The sequence below is a fragment of the Megalops cyprinoides genome, chromosome 17 (genome assembly GCF_013368585.1).
Source record: "Megalops cyprinoides isolate fMegCyp1 chromosome 17, fMegCyp1.pri, whole genome shotgun sequence".
NCBI classification, from domain to species: Eukaryota; Metazoa; Chordata; class Actinopteri; order Elopiformes; family Megalopidae; genus Megalops; species Megalops cyprinoides.
In genome coordinates this window covers 11,705,148-11,722,784 of record NC_050599.1, presented here as the reverse complement: position 1 = coordinate 11,722,784, position 17,637 = coordinate 11,705,148, and the positions used below count along the sequence as shown (strand labels likewise).

The window sequence follows — 17,637 nt, the reverse complement described above, 5'->3', positions numbered from 1 at the left end:
AGGATGAGACGGTGGCAGCAGAGACGACAGCACGAAACGTTTGGCATATGAAAATGAAGCGCGGGAGAAAACCCCAGTACTGGAACCCATCCCCCATTGGTCCCCTGTTCCCCCGCTAATATTCCCAGAGAAGCTTCAACCTTCGGTTGTCATGGGGCGGGGGGGGGAGGGCGGGGAAGGGGAAAAGGGGGTCTGGGATGGGGTGGAAGGCAGGGGGGAGGGGAGGGGGGAAAACAAAAAAAAGACACCTTCAAGGTAATTTTTTTTTCCTTTTGAATTGTTTTAGATATTTTTTCCCAGTCTGCTCCTCAGTTAAAGCCGTGTGACTGAGGTAATACAGTGTAGGATATTGTGCTAGGAAACAGCAGTCCTCCGAGATGAATTCCCCTTGTCCAGCAGAAATAAATGGGGGGAGGGAGAAGGGCAAGTATCTTCCAGATGAAGCTGTGTACATTACCGCCGAGTCCCTTTGGCTCTTAAGATCAGAACTGGTACCACTTCTTGTCTTTGCACTTTAGCATCATCTAAGAGAGAGAGAGAGAGAGGGTCAAAATGGGGGACAGATGTGTACATATAAAACTGAAACCAAAAAAACAGGATCAACACAAAACATTAGATTCAGTGTGTGCTTTTACAGTGTCTGAATGAAGGAAACACGGAGCGAACATGAGAAGCTGTGAAGCTTACATCGTGTGCGTGCTTTGAGAAGGAGTCTGCGCTGGCCATCATGGCTGCTGTCCTCTCCTCCAGTTCGCTAAGTTTCTGCCCTCTCTCGTCCAGCGCTATCCGGGCGCGGGCCAGGTCGCCCACCACGCCCGAGGCTGCCCCCTTCATGCCCTCAATTCCGCCCGGGCCGGGGATGTGCTGGGCGAGGCTTCGTGAGGCCTTCCCGGCCACCGACTCCCCGACTGTGAGGGAGAAAAAGAGGGCGCATCAGACCATCATGCTCAGGTGGGCAGGGCAATATACACACCCCTGTTCCGCTGCTGGAAGCCTTCTGTGCCAAGGCTGGCTGGAGCGTAGCAGGGCCCTCAACTCCTTTTTCCTCAGTACTTGGTTACATAAATTTGCATACAAAGAGTGTCAGCAAAAGTCAGACCAAAAAACAATGTCAGTTGGTAAAGTTCTAAAGCTTTGTTTTTCAAAAAAAAAAAAAAAAAAATCAAGGACGCTTATAAAACCTGACATAATTGCGGTAATTCATATTACATAAGTAATCTTTGCTTTGAATTAGAATAATTGTAATGCGAGGTCCTGTACTTCATCAAAGAGCAGCTCACGCCACTTCAGCTGAGCGGAAACTTAATAAAGCTTTGCTTTCGTTTGAGAGCCCTGTGAATCCTGAGATGGAAAAGTTATGTGGGCATGTCCACAGCATACCAACCGCATCCTGCGGGGTATGCGGTCAGCAGGGCTGTTTAGCGAGCCCATCTCCCGAAGGCGTCCGCGCCTAAGATTTATGATGCGCACGGCTGGCTGGTTGCCCTTGCTCCTCTTCAGTGAGGGGTAAAGGGTAGAGCGTATTCTCTGGATGTCAGATTTTGTGCACGTCTGCAATTACGCGGCCTTTCTGATGACGCGCCGTCTCGGGAGAAGCGAAGAGAGGCGCGCCGCGAGAGTCACTAATCAAAGCCGCGGCGGGGATGAGGTGTGCGGGGGAGATTGTGCGGTGGAGGTCAGCGGGAGACATGACGTTTTTTTCACAATGCTGAGACTGACATATCACACCACAGGGAGCCCTGACACACTGCTTTCTACGGATAATTTGTGTAACACAGGTAAAGCCTTGTATCCGCGTCATGATGTATCCCTTTTGATAGCTGTTTATTTTGACTTGGCTGTGTTTCTAGAAGAAATTTGGTGCATGCACGTTGAAATCATCTCTGCTGAACATCTTAAGGTTGTGCAGTGTGTTGGATGTGTATGAACAACAATAGCTGCTCTTACAAATGCCAATAAGCTGTGAGTGGATGTCTAGTAGGCTTGAAATTTTCAGTGGTTCCTGTTCAATGTCTGTTTTCAATAAGGGACTGCTGACAACCAATGAAAAACAAACATTCAATAAATTAATGCACAAAAAACAGCTGTTTTCTGTATGCCCTTTCTTATATAATACATCAAAGTGGTGACAAAGAATGAAATGATGGCAAAAGATGCTGGTGACAAGCCACTGGGCAGAATGTGGATTTTATTGAGCTGTGGTGAAAACATAAGGGTTTATGGAATTCATCAGCAGACACCTACCACAGCAAACAACGGATTTAAAATGCTAATGGACAGCTTGACAGAAAGGATGGGTGAATTTCTGTGTCCCGAAGTTATGTTCACTGTTTACATAATCTTATATGCCAGCATCACTGGAAATCATTGTCAAGTCCTGAGGTGGTGACAAGGCTCTGATATTAAAAACATACTTGCGGTGTGTGATTATTCAAGAAATGAAATGTGTGTACTGAGCATCAGTGTGGTGCTGAAAGGTGTCAGACTCACAGAGCTCCTCCCGGTCCAGGGACTGGGCACCTCCCCCAAAGAGGCCCTTGAAGAAGCCCCTGTTGGGAGCCTCAGGCGTTTCCACCGGCGTAAACAGTTCTCCCAGCATCTCCTGAAACACACACGCGACGCACATGCACAAGCACAAGCACGCACACACACACACACACACACACACACACACACACACACAGGCATGCAAACACACAGCATTAGAATGTGAAATGTGAAATTAGTTGCAACATTAATTCAAAGCAACACATATAATGCTTGTCACCCCAAAGCAAAAGTATTTTGTTACAACACTATGTGAAAACAATTATGAATTACAAAAATGGTCCTACTGCTGTGCATTGTATGACAGGAGAATTATTTTTATGCATTGTGGATTTTTTAAGATGGCAAAAATAATGTTTTCCCATACACTGATGTGTAAACTATGTCTAAATAGTAAGATTGATTCGCTGATCCTAATGTATTAATAAATAGAAATAATCCACAATAGCTACAAATATCTACAATAGCTACGAAGAAAATTATGCTGTATCCTATCTTTTAAATCCTCTTCAAATAAGAAAATATTGCCTTGATATTCTGAAGTCAATGCTCAGGTATAAACTCTCACCATCCACTGCTAAAACTGGGAAAACAAAACCACTGTTTGATTTGACTGCAGTCCATGATGTGGAATGATGCATGACATGGTTTTATTACATGTGGCTGTCGTTCAACATTTCACAACCACCTACTGGAGCAAAGTTGACTTCCACATTTCCGTCCATACACAAACACTGTTTGGTGCTCACATGGGCCACAGAATTCACAGTCACCAGTTCAGTGCACTTGAAGGTACAGCCACTTTATAACAGAAAAGACTTAAACATGTTCAAGAAGAAGATGTTAACACTGCATGTCTGACAGATCAGAGCAGAGCATGTATAGTACTGCAGTGTCCTGTTAGCCACTAGTTTTTATCCCACCTAAATACTACATACAACGCTGAGCTTTCATGGTGACCATGCACACAGGCACACTTGACACACATCAGAACCTCTTGGGTTTGCTGCTGCTCTCTGTTGTTAGGGTACCATCCCTCACCTGTAGGTTCTCACATGTTTCCTGGCTGTAGGTTATTCGCTGGATCTCCGTGGGGGAGGTCAGGTACATGGCCTGCCCATTGTTGGTGAAGCAGAAAGTTCTAGCTATCCGCATGTCAGTCAGGGGCAGGTAATTTACATCCAATAGTGGTCTTAGGCCTGGCAAACTTGAGTAGACAGGAAGACAGACAGAGATGCAAACTCAGAAACAGGGCTTTGTCATATCAGTGGCATCTACGAAGGCTGTGTGAATCATGGCACTGAAAAAAATGGTTCTTTTGCTGCCTTGATGAGTGACACACATAACTATCGCATTTTCTAAACTTGAGGTCATTAAACACACACACACGTCTGTACCCGCCAGGCACTTCAACGCCTAATTCAACATAAAATAGTCTTGATGTAATCAGCATGGTGACTTTTAAGTGATTTAGAGAGCTGGGGAACCTGGTGAGTCTGGACCCTTCAGGACCAAAGGCGAGCAGCCCTGTTCTAATCCGAATCCAACACTAATTAACGTACTTTCATTATCCTGAAAAACCATAAAGTGTACTTTCACTGGAGTCAAAACACTGACAACAAAGTACAGGTAGTCCAGCCAGACTGGCAGCCCTCCTCCTCTGTACATAGACTTCTCACTAAGTGCCAGAGGACGCCCCGGTGTCCTTCCCATTCACAGACACACAGATGGAGGTCCGCTCCACCTCCTGCGCTGGGGAATGGTGAATGAATGAGAAGGAGACCGAGGCCAGGCTGCTCCTCCTCATCTCCCCATCCATCTGCATTAGCTCCTGCAGCCACTGTCATCAGCACCTCCACACCGCCAAGAACAGCAGGAAGGAGAAAGGTCTAGATTTCCCCCAAGGAAGGAATTTAGCAGCTAGGGGAAAATAACACTTGCCATTTTACAATGCAGTAATTATTCACATATTCCTGGCGTCCCTTTATCCGTGCCAATTATGTTCAAGAAAGGAATTTTAGGACACGGGATGGGAGGAGGAAAAGATAACAAAAAGAGGACACTGGCCTCTCAGCTAACCTAAGCATTAGCCTTGGATAGCTTGGTCTGGTTTTCTTTCCAGCTCTCTGTCCCCCGACAGACCCATTAGAATGTAACACTTGCACTTTATCTTTCTTAGCGGACAAACTCTAACTTCAAATTTATTTTAATTCCACCTACATTTAGATTTATTTATATCAGAGGACAGATGACCAGAGGCTATGTAGTTCTCATGCAGGCAGACAGGTAATTTCGAATCTGTTGACTTACAACAGCGAAAGCTTTAGGGAATGGAGGATGAAGAGACTTAGATTTACATACTGTCATTATGCAGAAGCTCTTACCTAGAGTGACTTACAAAGAAATGGAGCAAAGTGTATCTAGTAAAGGCTGCATGAAAAACAGCACATACAGGACAGAACTGGCCATGTTAGAATGTGCCTACGCCCCTTACACAGTGCTGTGATAACTAGCGTACCCATGCTTTGATACATACTTTGATACTTTGATATGAAATAACAGCATTAAACTACAATACAACTATACAGATAAGAGAAAGTGAGTTGTGCTTGAGATGAAGAGATGGAAGGGACAGACTGCCAGCGGAAGCTGATCTTTTGGGATAAGAGGATATATGCACGGGATTATCAGCGGTTATCATGGCGCTGTGTGTGGGACTGACGTGATTGGATGAAGTCAGTTGCTGTTCCTGTATCTGAGCTGTTATAGATAAGAGTATGCAATACATACTGTATATGAAAGTCAAAATATATGGTTCCGCAGAGTTCCCACCAAATAGATTTCTTTCTAATTAATCCACAAGGAAAGTACTTCCTAGTCATAGGCTACGCAATGTAGGAACTAGATTCTTTATAAATACCTTTTAGCACAGCAACTAGCCTGTGAGCTATCAAAACCAGTAACAGTTTAAAAAATGAGAAGGTAGGGGTAGCCACAGTACTGTGATGACTTGCTATGCTACAGTATTCAGCCATATAATATGAAAAAGCAACTTGCTTTTAATGTCATTAAGCCAAACAGTTAGCTGACTTAATTTTATGAATAATCAGCACGGCTAAGTGCTAATCAGCACTAACCTTGGCTTGCTCTAATCAGTTAAAACAAGTGGAACAAAGCCTACGAACTACACAAACATTACATTTCTGAGAACACTGATGTCACGCATGCCTTGTGTGTAGAGGGCAACAATGACATCAGCTCCTGTGGAGCGTACGGAATTGCACACGGCTGCGCGTTACCTTAGAGTCATGATGTGGCCGTTGGCGCAGAAGCAGGCCACACAGATGCCGTTGCTCATCTGCACGACGTCGGCCCGCAGGACGAAGGACGTCTCCGTGATGTTGTGTTTGAAGATGCAGGTCTGCGAGGGCAGCGCGATGACCTTGGCCTGCTTCTCCGAGCAGATGACCGCGTACTGGTTCTCGTTCATTTCCTGAGACGACGAGGGGGACACCGACACCGGCCGCCGCTTCCTCACCTTGTCCTTCTCGTCCCGGTCGTCCGGGGCGTTGGGCTCGTACCACGGCTCGTAGGCCGGGGGGAGGAACGACCCCGTCGCGTCCAGGAAGGCCATTCTAAGGATGCTCCCCTTGAGCCTTATCAACGTGCCTGTAGGACATATGCAGGCTTCAGTGAGCTGAGTGGCTCTCATGCACTATCTACATCTCTGTGTAGCACACACAGGAGACACTTCAGTTAGGGGTACGGCACACAGGAAGCAGCTGTCTCCAGATGACTCTGCATGCACTAGTGCCTGAGGAAAGGACAAAAAGCACATAGCATAGAGAGCACTGCTAGCCATCTGCAGGGGGAGGTGACGGGGCTATTACCCCTATGCACAACCTCCAGCAGCAGGAGCTCGAAACGCTTTTGTGTTGTCCAAAAAAAAAGATCCCCAGATGTAGCATTTATTTGCGAGCAATTTATTACAAAGACAAATACCAGGCCAAAAGAGGGACAAAATGAGCTGAATCAGAAAGCAGGAGAAAATTAGGCAATAAAGCATGATCACTTGACATTTAATACCCAAAGCATTTAATACCCAAACACATGTCCACCTCCGTATTAACTGTGCCTATCTTATCTTATTATTCACTGATGGCTTCCAACGGTAAATTTAACCCAGGTATTAAATTACGCACCCAATCCCAAATATAGCACATCTATAAGCTTTTGATTTCTGCTGCCGTTAGTTCGGTTTATAACCAGACATAAGCTTTTTTGAGACGACACAAACTGTCATTTTTGATGCAGCAGAACTGGCAGTGTGGAAATGATCACAAGCATGGAGCATGACGCTGTCTTGATCTTGGCGAGGAGCTGCGGCTTCTGGTCTCCCAGATCGCGGCCTATCATCAACGGACTATATTTGGCTGCAAAATGTTGCCCGGGTAGAAAGCGCTAGCTGCAAACACCCCAGGTGGTGAGTGACAGCACGCTGGCTTATTCCAGCCTTCGACATACTGACGGCATGAAGGCGCTGCTCTCTTCATAAGCAGGCCATATTGGTTCCCTTCTGTGTGTTTTTCTATCTTCATTTTAACCAGGTTTGAAATTCAACAGGTTAAGTCGCCTCATCACCTCGTCCGGCCACAACTCTGACCAATGAGGTGATGTCGTGCTTACGCACAGGTAGAAAAAAAAATCAAGTGTAATTCATTGACCAGTAATAAATGGTCAGTGAATTACACTCATGCCAAAAAATTAAGCAAGGGCAGAAATCCCATTTACCTAAACATAGAAGTATAAATAGGGTGAGGCAGTGTAGGCAGTGGCAGACAAGGGTGGCAGTGTGATATAGTGGTAAGGAGCAGGGCTCATAACCCAAAGATTGCTGGTTCGATTCCCTGCTGGGCCACTGCTGCTGTACCCTTGGGCAAGGTATTTAACCCAAAATTGCCTCAGTAAATATCCAGCTGTATAAATCGATAACATATAAAAACTGTAACCCTTGGAAGTTGCTCTGGATATGAGCATCTGCTAAACGACAATAATGTAATGTAATGTCGTTTCTTTGGGAGCAGAATATATCTAGTTTTGCTGAAGTGAGTGCAGTGCCACACTGTAGTGCATCACCATGGAGCAAACCGCTGCAAACTGGAGGTGCGGGGCTCTCACCACAGGACCACACACTGGTACACAGACTCCTCAGCTGCGGGTCCGGGCCGGGACGGCACTCACCGCTGGGCGACACGATGACGGGCTGCAGCAGCCTCTGCTCACCGGCGGGCGGCAGGTTGAGGGCAATCACCAGCACGGTGCCCAGCGAGGTGCCCACCCACAGGCTGGGCGTGGTGGCGCTGTCCGTCTTGCGGGTGAACGTCTCGCAGAAGTGGAAGGCGGTGATGGCCTCGCGGGACTCCTTGTCGATGCTGGTCACGCTGGAGCTCCGTGAGCGGCTGAAGGAGTTGTCCCTGTTGTCTAGTGGGTTGACCGCCCGCGATGGACAGACAGAGAGGAGGACAGTGGAGGAAAGAAAGAAAGAGGTACAGCACCCGTCCCAAAACACAAAAAGACCGAATACAAGGAAAGGAAAGAAGTACTCTGCCATTTGTGATGCCACGTGACTGGCCTTTAAAACACTGCTTTAATGTCACGTCCCTGTGTCCCATTTTTGCTAATGAACGAAAATGGCAGTCATAAAATGGCTATATCTGTATGCTACCATATTTATCCCTTTTAAGTAGGATAAGTAAGGAAGGGAGGATGATTTTAGACATAAGGCAAAGTTTTTAGAAATTATACTAATACAGAGAATGTGCAATTAGCTTGGACATTGGCCATGAAACTGTATGAGTGAAATGAGCTCCTTTTGAAACTTGATGGATTCAGTGTTGACAGCACAGTAAAAAAATGCATTGGGATGTAGAAACCAGGTTAATATGAAATGAAGATCACAAGCATTAACTCTTTGTCATGAATTGGTAAAACCCCAACGACCCATCTGGGAAAGCAGGAATAATGCACATGCAAACAGGCTCCCAGTCCCAACATCCCTGATGGTTGTTTTGACCCAAATCACTCCAAAAATGCCACCATTTCTACATTGTTAGTAGAACCTTTGAGAGATCTACAATCTACCCGTATTGTTCAAAGTTTGACAACTAGCTACTTTCAAAAGTCACCTACTAGCCAAAATGCATAAACAGAGCAAACCGACACCCTAAGAAGAGGTTTGAGATTTGAAAAGTACAACAAATTTCAGTCCTGAACCAATGCCCGCTTGGAAATCAGTATTTCAGGATGTCCGGGAAGACTGACAGTATGGGTACGACCTGTGCATATTCAAGGAAAGGAAACAAGGAAGACAGTAAAATCTGCTACAGTATCTGACCACAAGTGGCACCTATAAAAAAAGCTCCCACTTGAAATGGTAATTTCCAAACGACCAATTGGTTAGAGGGAAGGAAAATGTCAGCTGCCCAACACACACACAGAATGCGCCAGTATTCAGGGGGTTAGTGCGGGTTAGCCCGGCTCAGCCCGGTTAGACTCGGACCCGCCCACTCACAGGAGACAGGGGCAGAGAGAGTCCTGTGGACCGCCCCTGCCTGAGGTGCCTCTCCTGGCTCTGCCCCCTCCTCCGCACAATGTGCACGCTTCTTGTAGGGGAGGGACCGCTGGCGTTGGCGCCTTTGCTCTGCTCGGGTAGTGAACACGAAGTGCACAACTCAGCTAAGCACGCCACCGAGTCAGGGGCGCAGTCCCTGTCTAACCCCAGAGCGCTCCGTAACAGGGAGCAGGATTTTCGCGACTTGTTTGACTTCGTCCGCCAACTTGCCGAGAACTCCATTTATCTTATTTAGTTTTTGTTGACAAAAATTAACTCAGATGTTCATATGATCTGAACATTTGAAGCCTTTGAAGTTGAAAGTTCTGAAAGATGTAGTGATGGAGTTATACCCCACTTAGAAACTAAAAATGTAAACACGAAGTTAAGGCTTACCCAAGTCTGGCTTTAGCTCAGTAGGCAAGCTTAATTTCCGTGACATCTTTGCTGGAAAAAAGAAAACATCCCTCTTTACAAATGCATATCTCAGGTTCCACAAATGTCATGCAATGCTATGACCGTAGTTTTTTTTTTAATAAAATAAAATGACACATAGAACATTATTGATTGAATTTTGGATTCTTCTCCTGTAAAGTATGCTATATGAAACAGCGGAAACAGTGAATTAGCCCTCAGATCAAAGAGACAATCTGCCATTTGAGAGCAGCATGCTTGGACAGAAAGCTATGAGATACAGGACCAGGAATAGAGTGCGCTTCGCAATGGCCTGGAAGAGAAACGTTATTAAACAGGGAATGACCATTCCATATTCCCATGCCAACAGAGCATGCACCATACAAAGGGAGAACAGAACGGACAAACAGGTGAGCAGACGGGTTCAGAGAGGAGGGATTGACTGGAAACTACTGCTGTGCTTTAACCTATTCTGGCTATGTTATACTGTATAACGCACATGGTGAAACTGATAAACTGATTCATAGCAGTGGGCAGCATAGTGTTGCATAGTGGTATGGAAAAGGGCTTGTAACCCATTGGGTTGCTGGTTCAGGTGGGCCACTGCTGTTGTACCTTTGTGATTAGAAAGTTCTTAAACCAAACTGCCTCAGCAAATTGCATCCAGCTGTATAAACGGATATCACATAAAAACTGTAAGATACGTAAGTCGCTCTGGGTAATAGCGTCTGCCAAGCAACTGTAATTTCAATAGAAGATTGATAAATTATGATTTAAAAAATTGAGATACCACTGAAAAGAAAATCTGACTGCCTTTTAAACCAAATTAATGACTTTATGAGAATGTTCAAATATATATATCAAAACTCAAGCATAAATATCTGTGGTAAACTGGAAGTTGTGAATTTCAGTCCAGGAGGGCCAAAACAGACATTTTGAATGGAGACCTTTCTGAAATATTGTTAGACTTATTGTATTTCAAAGTGCCTTTAGGGTTGGGGTAAAATGGTTTCGGCACAAACCTTACTCTGAGGTTCAAATCTTTATGCTTGCATCATGTTCAAAGCTGCATGATCTCACTCCAATCAAACACATTTGATCTCTGGGAATGCTCTGGAAATATTCTGGATTGTAACATAAAGGTATTTACTAAGAATACAGCGATGGCTGAATCACGTAACACTCCCCCTACCTATCATTCAAAGCAGGACAAATAGTCCACAGACAACAATGACACAAACAGACGAGTACAGTGTGATAACGAATAAACTGGTGTGAGGTCATATTCGCATACATGTAGCCAATCATGTGATCGGGAGGGTAGGGACCGGGGTGGGGCAATTGCTGAGGAGGATAAGGACAATTGCCACAAGCACTTTCACAATGTGTCACACGTGATCTGTGTATGTGAAATACAGCATGTAGCATGCAACGACTTTATCCAGGACGCAATACTTTTGGGTTTTCTTGTTTGTTTTGTTCTATTACAACTGGTCAATCAATGCCACTGCACTGACGACAAGCAAACGGTGACAGTTTGCTAGAACAAAACAGTTTTTTTTTACCTCATCGTCACCCCTTTTGTCATTTTACTGGGTGACCTAACAGCATCTGTGTGACATTTGAGGCCAATCTTACCTCCTCTACCTCCTCCATTGTAGAATTGCTGAGGGTTTGACGTCAACACTTTTGGGGGAAGTAAAGTAGAGCTGCAGTTAGAGACAGTCTTGTGACATCGGCTAAACAACATGTAGCCCATGTGCATCCATGGAACTGAAGGAAGATTATTTACTTTTTTATATAATAATTTCAATGTTGTAAGGATTGTTGCTGGTATTTGTTGGGCTATTCTGTTAAAAGATCTCGGGGTGTGATCATGCAACTTTAACGGCCAAATATACAAGATATAAAAAAAAAACTTCCACTTCCAATGTAGATTACACTGCTCATCTGTTATTTTGTTAAATCCTACTTTTCCCACAGAACACTGAATCAGAAGAACAGAACAGTAACTTAACCACACAAGAACTTTCTTACGTGAACTTTCTCCATCAATTCCCATTGATTCAATGTGGAAAAAGCAGCACATCATTTGACACCTGAATTCAGGTGCACCAAACAGAACTCATACTACTTGTTTTACCAGAACAGTATGACATCATAAATACCCAGTTCATGAAAGAGCCACTGCTTGAAGAACCATGCATGTTTTTCCTCCTATTGTTGTGAGGTTTTAGAGTGCATCCCCAATGCATACTATCCAATTTGGGTTTAAATTTACTACTGTTTCTTGACTTCTTCAGACAAATTGTTCCATTTGACATGTCTGCCTTCTCCTTAAGCAGAGAGAGTTTTGAAATACTGACCACCTGATGCCTGGACAGACACGCCCATGTTCTTTTTGAACTAACAGGATGTACTGAGCCACTCCATCCAGTACGATTAATTGAAACAGTGGAGTGCTATATATAAATGAAAGTGATTTGCCAGAACAGTTTTGTCAACATTATCATCATAAGTAGGCACATCTTGGTATGTTTTGACTGTGTTGGCATGTGTGTGTGTGTGTGTGTGTGTGTGCACATGTGTATATTTGTGGTAGGGGTGGGGGGTGTTAAAATTAAAAACCAGAGGAAAAACAAAACCTCCAGGAATAGAGGAAACATTCTGTTCTCAGTTTTGTCTTGTATGTTCCCTGTGGTGCCGAAATAACAACCAGGTTTATTTTGGATACTGACATGAACAAGAGAAGGAAATAACCTTTAGCCACGTCAAGTCCTAATTCTCAGCATGATGCAGGGAAACAGCCATTGCTGTTTTGTAAGCTGATCCAGTGTGAAATATGTTCTTTTTTCATTAGGTGAGGCAGCGGGCACCTATCATTTTAAAAGAATTGATGATTCAGTGAAAATCACTGGCAGATTGAACCTTGTTTTAAGCTAAGAAACAACCTTGTTTTAAGCTTTAAAAAGATTCCACTGGAATAAAGAGTAGAGAGCTTGAAAATGCAAAATTCTGACAAATCACCTTGAGGAAGTTCAATCCTGCTCTCTCCCCCTCGAGAGTGCACAGAGATCATAATGTTAGTTATATGCAGAAAAAAAATCACCTCAACCGAGAATTAACTCCCACCACTCCCTGATTGCTAGCATTAGTAATAGCAATTAGTGTTCACCCCAGAACTAACAGTTAGCAAAAAGTATGAGACCTTGTCCAACTCATTCCTTTCATTAGAACAAGATTCTGAAAAGACATCAAGCAGCAAGTGTGGATCAGAGCTTAATCAAGCTGCTCTTTGTTAGTGGTGGGCGCTAGTGGGGGCCCCCGCCAATCAGAAGAAAGTGCGAGCGACACTGCAGATTGGGTTGCGGTCATACAGTACCTATGTCACTCACAACTGTCTTGGAAAACTTTCGGCTTTTGTTCTTCACTGGAGACGGGTTTCAGACAGACCAAAAGAAAAACATGACAAGCCAGTTCAAAACCAAAAGACCAAGGAAAAAAAAATTCAGAGAAACAGTTTCAGAAGTAGTCTCGGGGTTTGGAACAGAGAAAGCATACTGTACCCTTCTCTATAAAATTAGGCTGTTTATGGTCACCATCGGAACTGCAGGGTGAGGCTGCGTCTATGTAGTGACAACAACACAGAACATTAGTGTGGAGCCAAGCTGAGGGTAGCAGCGGGTGGCCATCCAATTCCATTACATGGCATTGCTTCCGTGCATTTTCTTTTTCCCCATAGCAGCTCAAGTAATGTGGACCCTTAATCCCAACCCCATTTAAATGCCTTCACTGGGGTCCAAATTTAATATTTTCATCTAAAACGATCATGAAAACGAAAAAAACAAAACAAAACAAAAAACAATCCATGAGCATCCAGTTACACCTTGTTTCGTCATGCTTATTTTCCATCTTCTTTTACCGTGTCAAAGAATTCATTTTAGAGCACATCACTTGACCAAGTCCCCATAGAAAAGAAGCTGATTTTTTCCTGCTTTTAATGGACGAGAGGCAGAAACGTGTCCTCACACCAGACCTTTTTTAAACAGACACACTGACTGCACTAAGCCACTGCCCTACCCCTCTGGGTGTCTGCACCTACAATTCTCTAACTTTTTTCAGAATTCAGTTTTAGTGCTAGCAAGCTCATTTCTTTCTGCAGGCAACAATAAAGACAAGATCTCTTTTGTATGTCTTAATATCCAACATGTAAGGAATACAATCATTGAATAAAAATGTGGAGTGGGATTCATCTCCACAAAGAGGATATTATTCATAGACAGGACAGGGTGATATTCTGACAGGATCATCCTGGCAAATGGCAGGCAGGCAGCCAGCTGAATCAGAGTGTCAACTGCTAACCCAAGCTAATGCTAACGCTAACCCAGTCCCCTAAATAAGCATAATGGGCACAACACGGTATTTTAATTAATACATTTATCACTTAAATTAATCACTGCGGTCTCATCCCAGCTTTTTCCTCTCTGTTTCTCTCTGCGCTCTTTCTGCATCTGATTCACACAGGAACAGCAGCTCAGGTTCTACTTCTATCAAATGATCTATGAATCCGATCCAACCAAAGAAACCTCTAATCCCAGATGCACGTGTTTACGTTACAGAATAAAGTTAACGTCCAACAAAATTTTGTGAGTTTAAGTTAAGTTAAAAATCAAGTTCATGTTTGGCATTTAAACTGTGATATGAAAAGATGCCAAGTATTCTCACACCAATTCAGCTCTATTGATCTGCATTGACCAGTTGGGGGGTCGAACCTGTAACCTTTCCACAGTCAGGGTGGAGACTACAGCCACGGAGGAAAAGACAGAAGTGTTGAGCTTTGCTTTCACACTTCGGGTTTACTGAGGTCTCGCAGCGCCACGGCTATTCTTTCACAAAGTCTTTATGTGTTAATCGGATTTACGGCGCTCAGCGCACAGATTGCACGATCACTGAGGCTCTGAATCTTAAACCTGCAACGTTCAAACCGAAAGGTAATCTCACGCAGCAGATGTGCTGGACCTTTCAGGACCCTGTTTTTCCTTTCCAGGTAAAACACTCTGACCTTACACCGGGGAAGTCCACTGCACATTTGCTACGCAGTTGATTTCGAGTTTCACACGGGGTTTGTCAGTGTAAGCTGACAGCTGCTTACAAGGGCGGCCGCGGCCAGTGCATGCGTGATAAAAGAAGAGTTTACCTGAAGTTGGGGATTTGCAGCGGTCTTCTGAAGTGGTGGATCCCTCGCTAATGTCACACAGACCTGCTGAAACAGATGAGGAAGTTAACAATCCTCGCAGTCAGAATGGAGACCAGCCCGTTCTGCGGGCCTCCGGGCAGATTTAAGATCATGTGCTACAAGGACAGTAGCTGTGCTGGTAGCTGTGTCTGTAGTTGTCTTTGTTATTTCTGATACATACACACACACACACACACACACACACACATATATACATATTATATATACATATTTATAAAGGTGTGTGGGTTGCTCTGGATAACAGCGTCAGCTAATGTAATGTTATATGTATATATGCAGACATAAAGAAACACTGTTTACATCAACTATGTGACATTCTGACATCCATTTTCATGTATCAAGGGATGAGTGAATTACTCTGACAGTGTACCGCCTTTCCCTGCATCTTCCCACAGAAGAAATATAAGAGGACAACACAGATATACGGTAACAGGGAGCAGCTGTGTGATTAACGTCCTGATTGAGTTAACATTGACAGGTCTAGGCCATTGGTTACCGATGTCAATTAAATCAGATGCTACAAATGGCATTTTAATCTACCCCGCAATCTGTTGCTAAGTCACAGTATCCTATTACACAACATTGTTTTGCATTTTTTTTTCATAACGTCACAGATGCAATTTTGCTACGGTCCAATAGGTGGCATCATGTCACAATGCAGTGCAGACCATCGATATTTCTATGGCACCGTGATGCTGCAGGGAGCAGGAGCATATGTTAGTCTTCCTGAATCCAAGCAGGTTTTTGGACATATATAAAGCTGTGTTTCTTATTGGAGAGGCAGGAAATCAAGGACCTATGTTTACTCAAATGAACTTAATATGAAAATGCACTGGAACAGACTCTGAGCAGCACAATATGTTACTGCATTAGTACCACTCCTTGCAGTGCTGCTACAGAAGAGCGTTCATATTCTTCATCTTCTTGCCAGACTCTCAGGCTGCTACCCAGCCTGCGTATTAATTTGAGTCAAATAAGGGAATTGAGTAATGGATTAATCATGTGAATCATCCCTGCATGCCTTTAAACAGCATGGAATAATGCTGCATCAAACCAAGGAGTTTATTTAACGGGTCTTACGTCTTCCATCATAAGGAATTAAAAAGAACCGTACTCAGTAACTGTACGTTTACGCACCAGCGACCTGGCCGTGGCCAGTCCAAACTGTGTCATGAAAAAGGACAAAGAAAGAAAAACCGAATTCATGAATGAAAGCAAAAGGAATCTGGACTCAATATGGCAGGGGAGAGGGGAGATAGTGGCGCTGGTGTCAGGTGACACTCTGAGGTTAGACGTTTGCAGTATGCTCTCAGATTCAACGACAGCGAGCAAGGGGGCGAAATGCTGCACAGTCACAGCCAGACTGTCCTCATGAAACCGTGGAGTGAGATCGGGGACGAAGAAAAAGTGAGGCAGTTGGGACGGTGACAGGAAATCAAACTCGTCATGGCACTCCGAGAGAGACGCGGCCACCGGCGCCGCACCGGCCCGACGGGGGAATAAGCCAGAGCAAGCAAACAAGCGCATGTGCCTGGGAGGGGAAACGCTTCACGAAAAACACACGCCCATCAGTATGGCACAGGGGCGCAGAGAGACGCACAGCCTTCAGGACACAAACAGTTTCACACTCTGCTGAAATATCTAATCATTAATAAGTAAGAATGTGCAGCACAAAATGTGTCATTAAAAATAAATTATTATTAAACATTTAATATATGCAGCATGCACTGTACTTCTACAGCCTGCAATGCATTTAGTATGAAAGTGTTACTAAGTGATTTATATTTAATATGAAGCACATTTTGACCTCTATCAGAAATCCCTCTGCTTAAGAATTAAAAAAAAATCTTTTCAGAAAGAGACTGCAGAGTGTTAGAAATGAGAAGATGAAGATGTAATGATTTTTGTTACTTTTTTATTCTGGTTAGTAGAATCAAAAGCCCACAGTTTATAGAGCATATTGTGCTTCTTTTCAGCTCAGTGGAATTAACGTTTAAAGAGCACAGGCACACAGAAATAAGACAACTAAGAACTGCACATGGAGCAGCACTGGAGCTAATCACATTCTGTTTCTCAGAAGTGATTTTTTTATTTAATCTGTGTCACTGAGGACCTGATCAACAGGACAGATGGACACTGTGCCGCTGGCGCTCCCTGCGGTACGAGGAGTGGCACTGCAGGGAGAATGTTCACGGCGTGAGGACAAAGAGGGCTGGCACCGTCTCCTCCTCTGAGCTGAGAGTGAATCACAGCTGCAGTGATTTTTCTGGCTGAGGAGGACTGCTTCAGGAACGATAGATACAGGGATGTATTCACGTTCAAATAAGTGAAATTCAAACACAGAGGTCAATTCGGAAATATACTGAAAACAGAGAGGAAGAGCATGAAAAGGATTCAAAAATCTCGATCTATTTGTTTTCCTGTTCAGTTTTTAGCGCGCTTTGCCCTTACCTCCAGACGGCTGTCTGGTTTTGCGAGGGGACCGTGGCTGCCTCTGGTAGGGGTCGTTTGACCCGTACAGCTCGATCGTTCCCAGGTTCAACAGGACAGTCTTCTGAAGGTAATCGACAATTGCTAGGCCATTGCTGTTGCCGAAAACCACACTAGAGAGAGAGGAAGGTTGAAAAAGAGAAAGATGTTAGTCAACAGACAGACACAGGAATAACACAGAGGTTTAGCCCTCCCCAGTAGACCACATCCACAACACACAGGTTTACCCCTGCCTATAGGCCCCAGCAGTAACATACAGTTTCCGTCCTGCTCTATAGACCTCTGCAGTTCCGTAGGGCAACAGTTCTACTCAGTGAAC

The 17,637-nt window shown here is 44.3% G+C and overlaps 1 protein-coding gene across 10 annotated transcripts in view; it reads right to left on the bottom strand.

The window, feature by feature from the left end:
• Nucleotides 1-232: 232 nt before the first annotated feature.
• Nucleotides 233-17,637, bottom strand: part of stxbp5a (syntaxin binding protein 5a (tomosyn)) — a 107,288-nt gene continuing 89,883 nt past the window's right edge. The window contains exons 18-28 of one of the 10 annotated variants that reach the window (XM_036549307.1): nucleotides 17,280-17,431; nucleotides 14,769-14,834; nucleotides 13,138-13,197; nucleotides 12,954-13,001; nucleotides 9,554-9,604; nucleotides 7,789-8,028; nucleotides 5,847-6,216; nucleotides 3,589-3,754; nucleotides 2,491-2,602; nucleotides 688-908; nucleotides 233-524 (exon numbers count right to left, since the gene is read on the bottom strand). In XM_036549307.1, the coding sequence (XP_036405200.1) occupies nucleotides 483-524; nucleotides 688-908; nucleotides 2,491-2,602; nucleotides 3,589-3,754; nucleotides 5,847-6,216; nucleotides 7,789-8,028; nucleotides 9,554-9,604; nucleotides 12,954-13,001; nucleotides 13,138-13,197; nucleotides 14,769-14,834; nucleotides 17,280-17,431 (1,528 nt within the window). In that variant the 3' untranslated portion in view covers nucleotides 233-482. Of the gene's footprint in view, nucleotides 525-687; nucleotides 909-2,490; nucleotides 2,603-3,588; nucleotides 3,755-5,846; nucleotides 6,217-7,788; nucleotides 8,071-9,553; nucleotides 9,605-11,209; nucleotides 11,258-12,953; nucleotides 13,002-13,137; nucleotides 13,198-14,768; nucleotides 14,835-17,279; nucleotides 17,432-17,637 lie in introns of all 10 variants that reach the window. The other 9 variants (XM_036549297.1, XM_036549300.1, XM_036549299.1 and 6 more) reach the window with 9 other exon arrangements.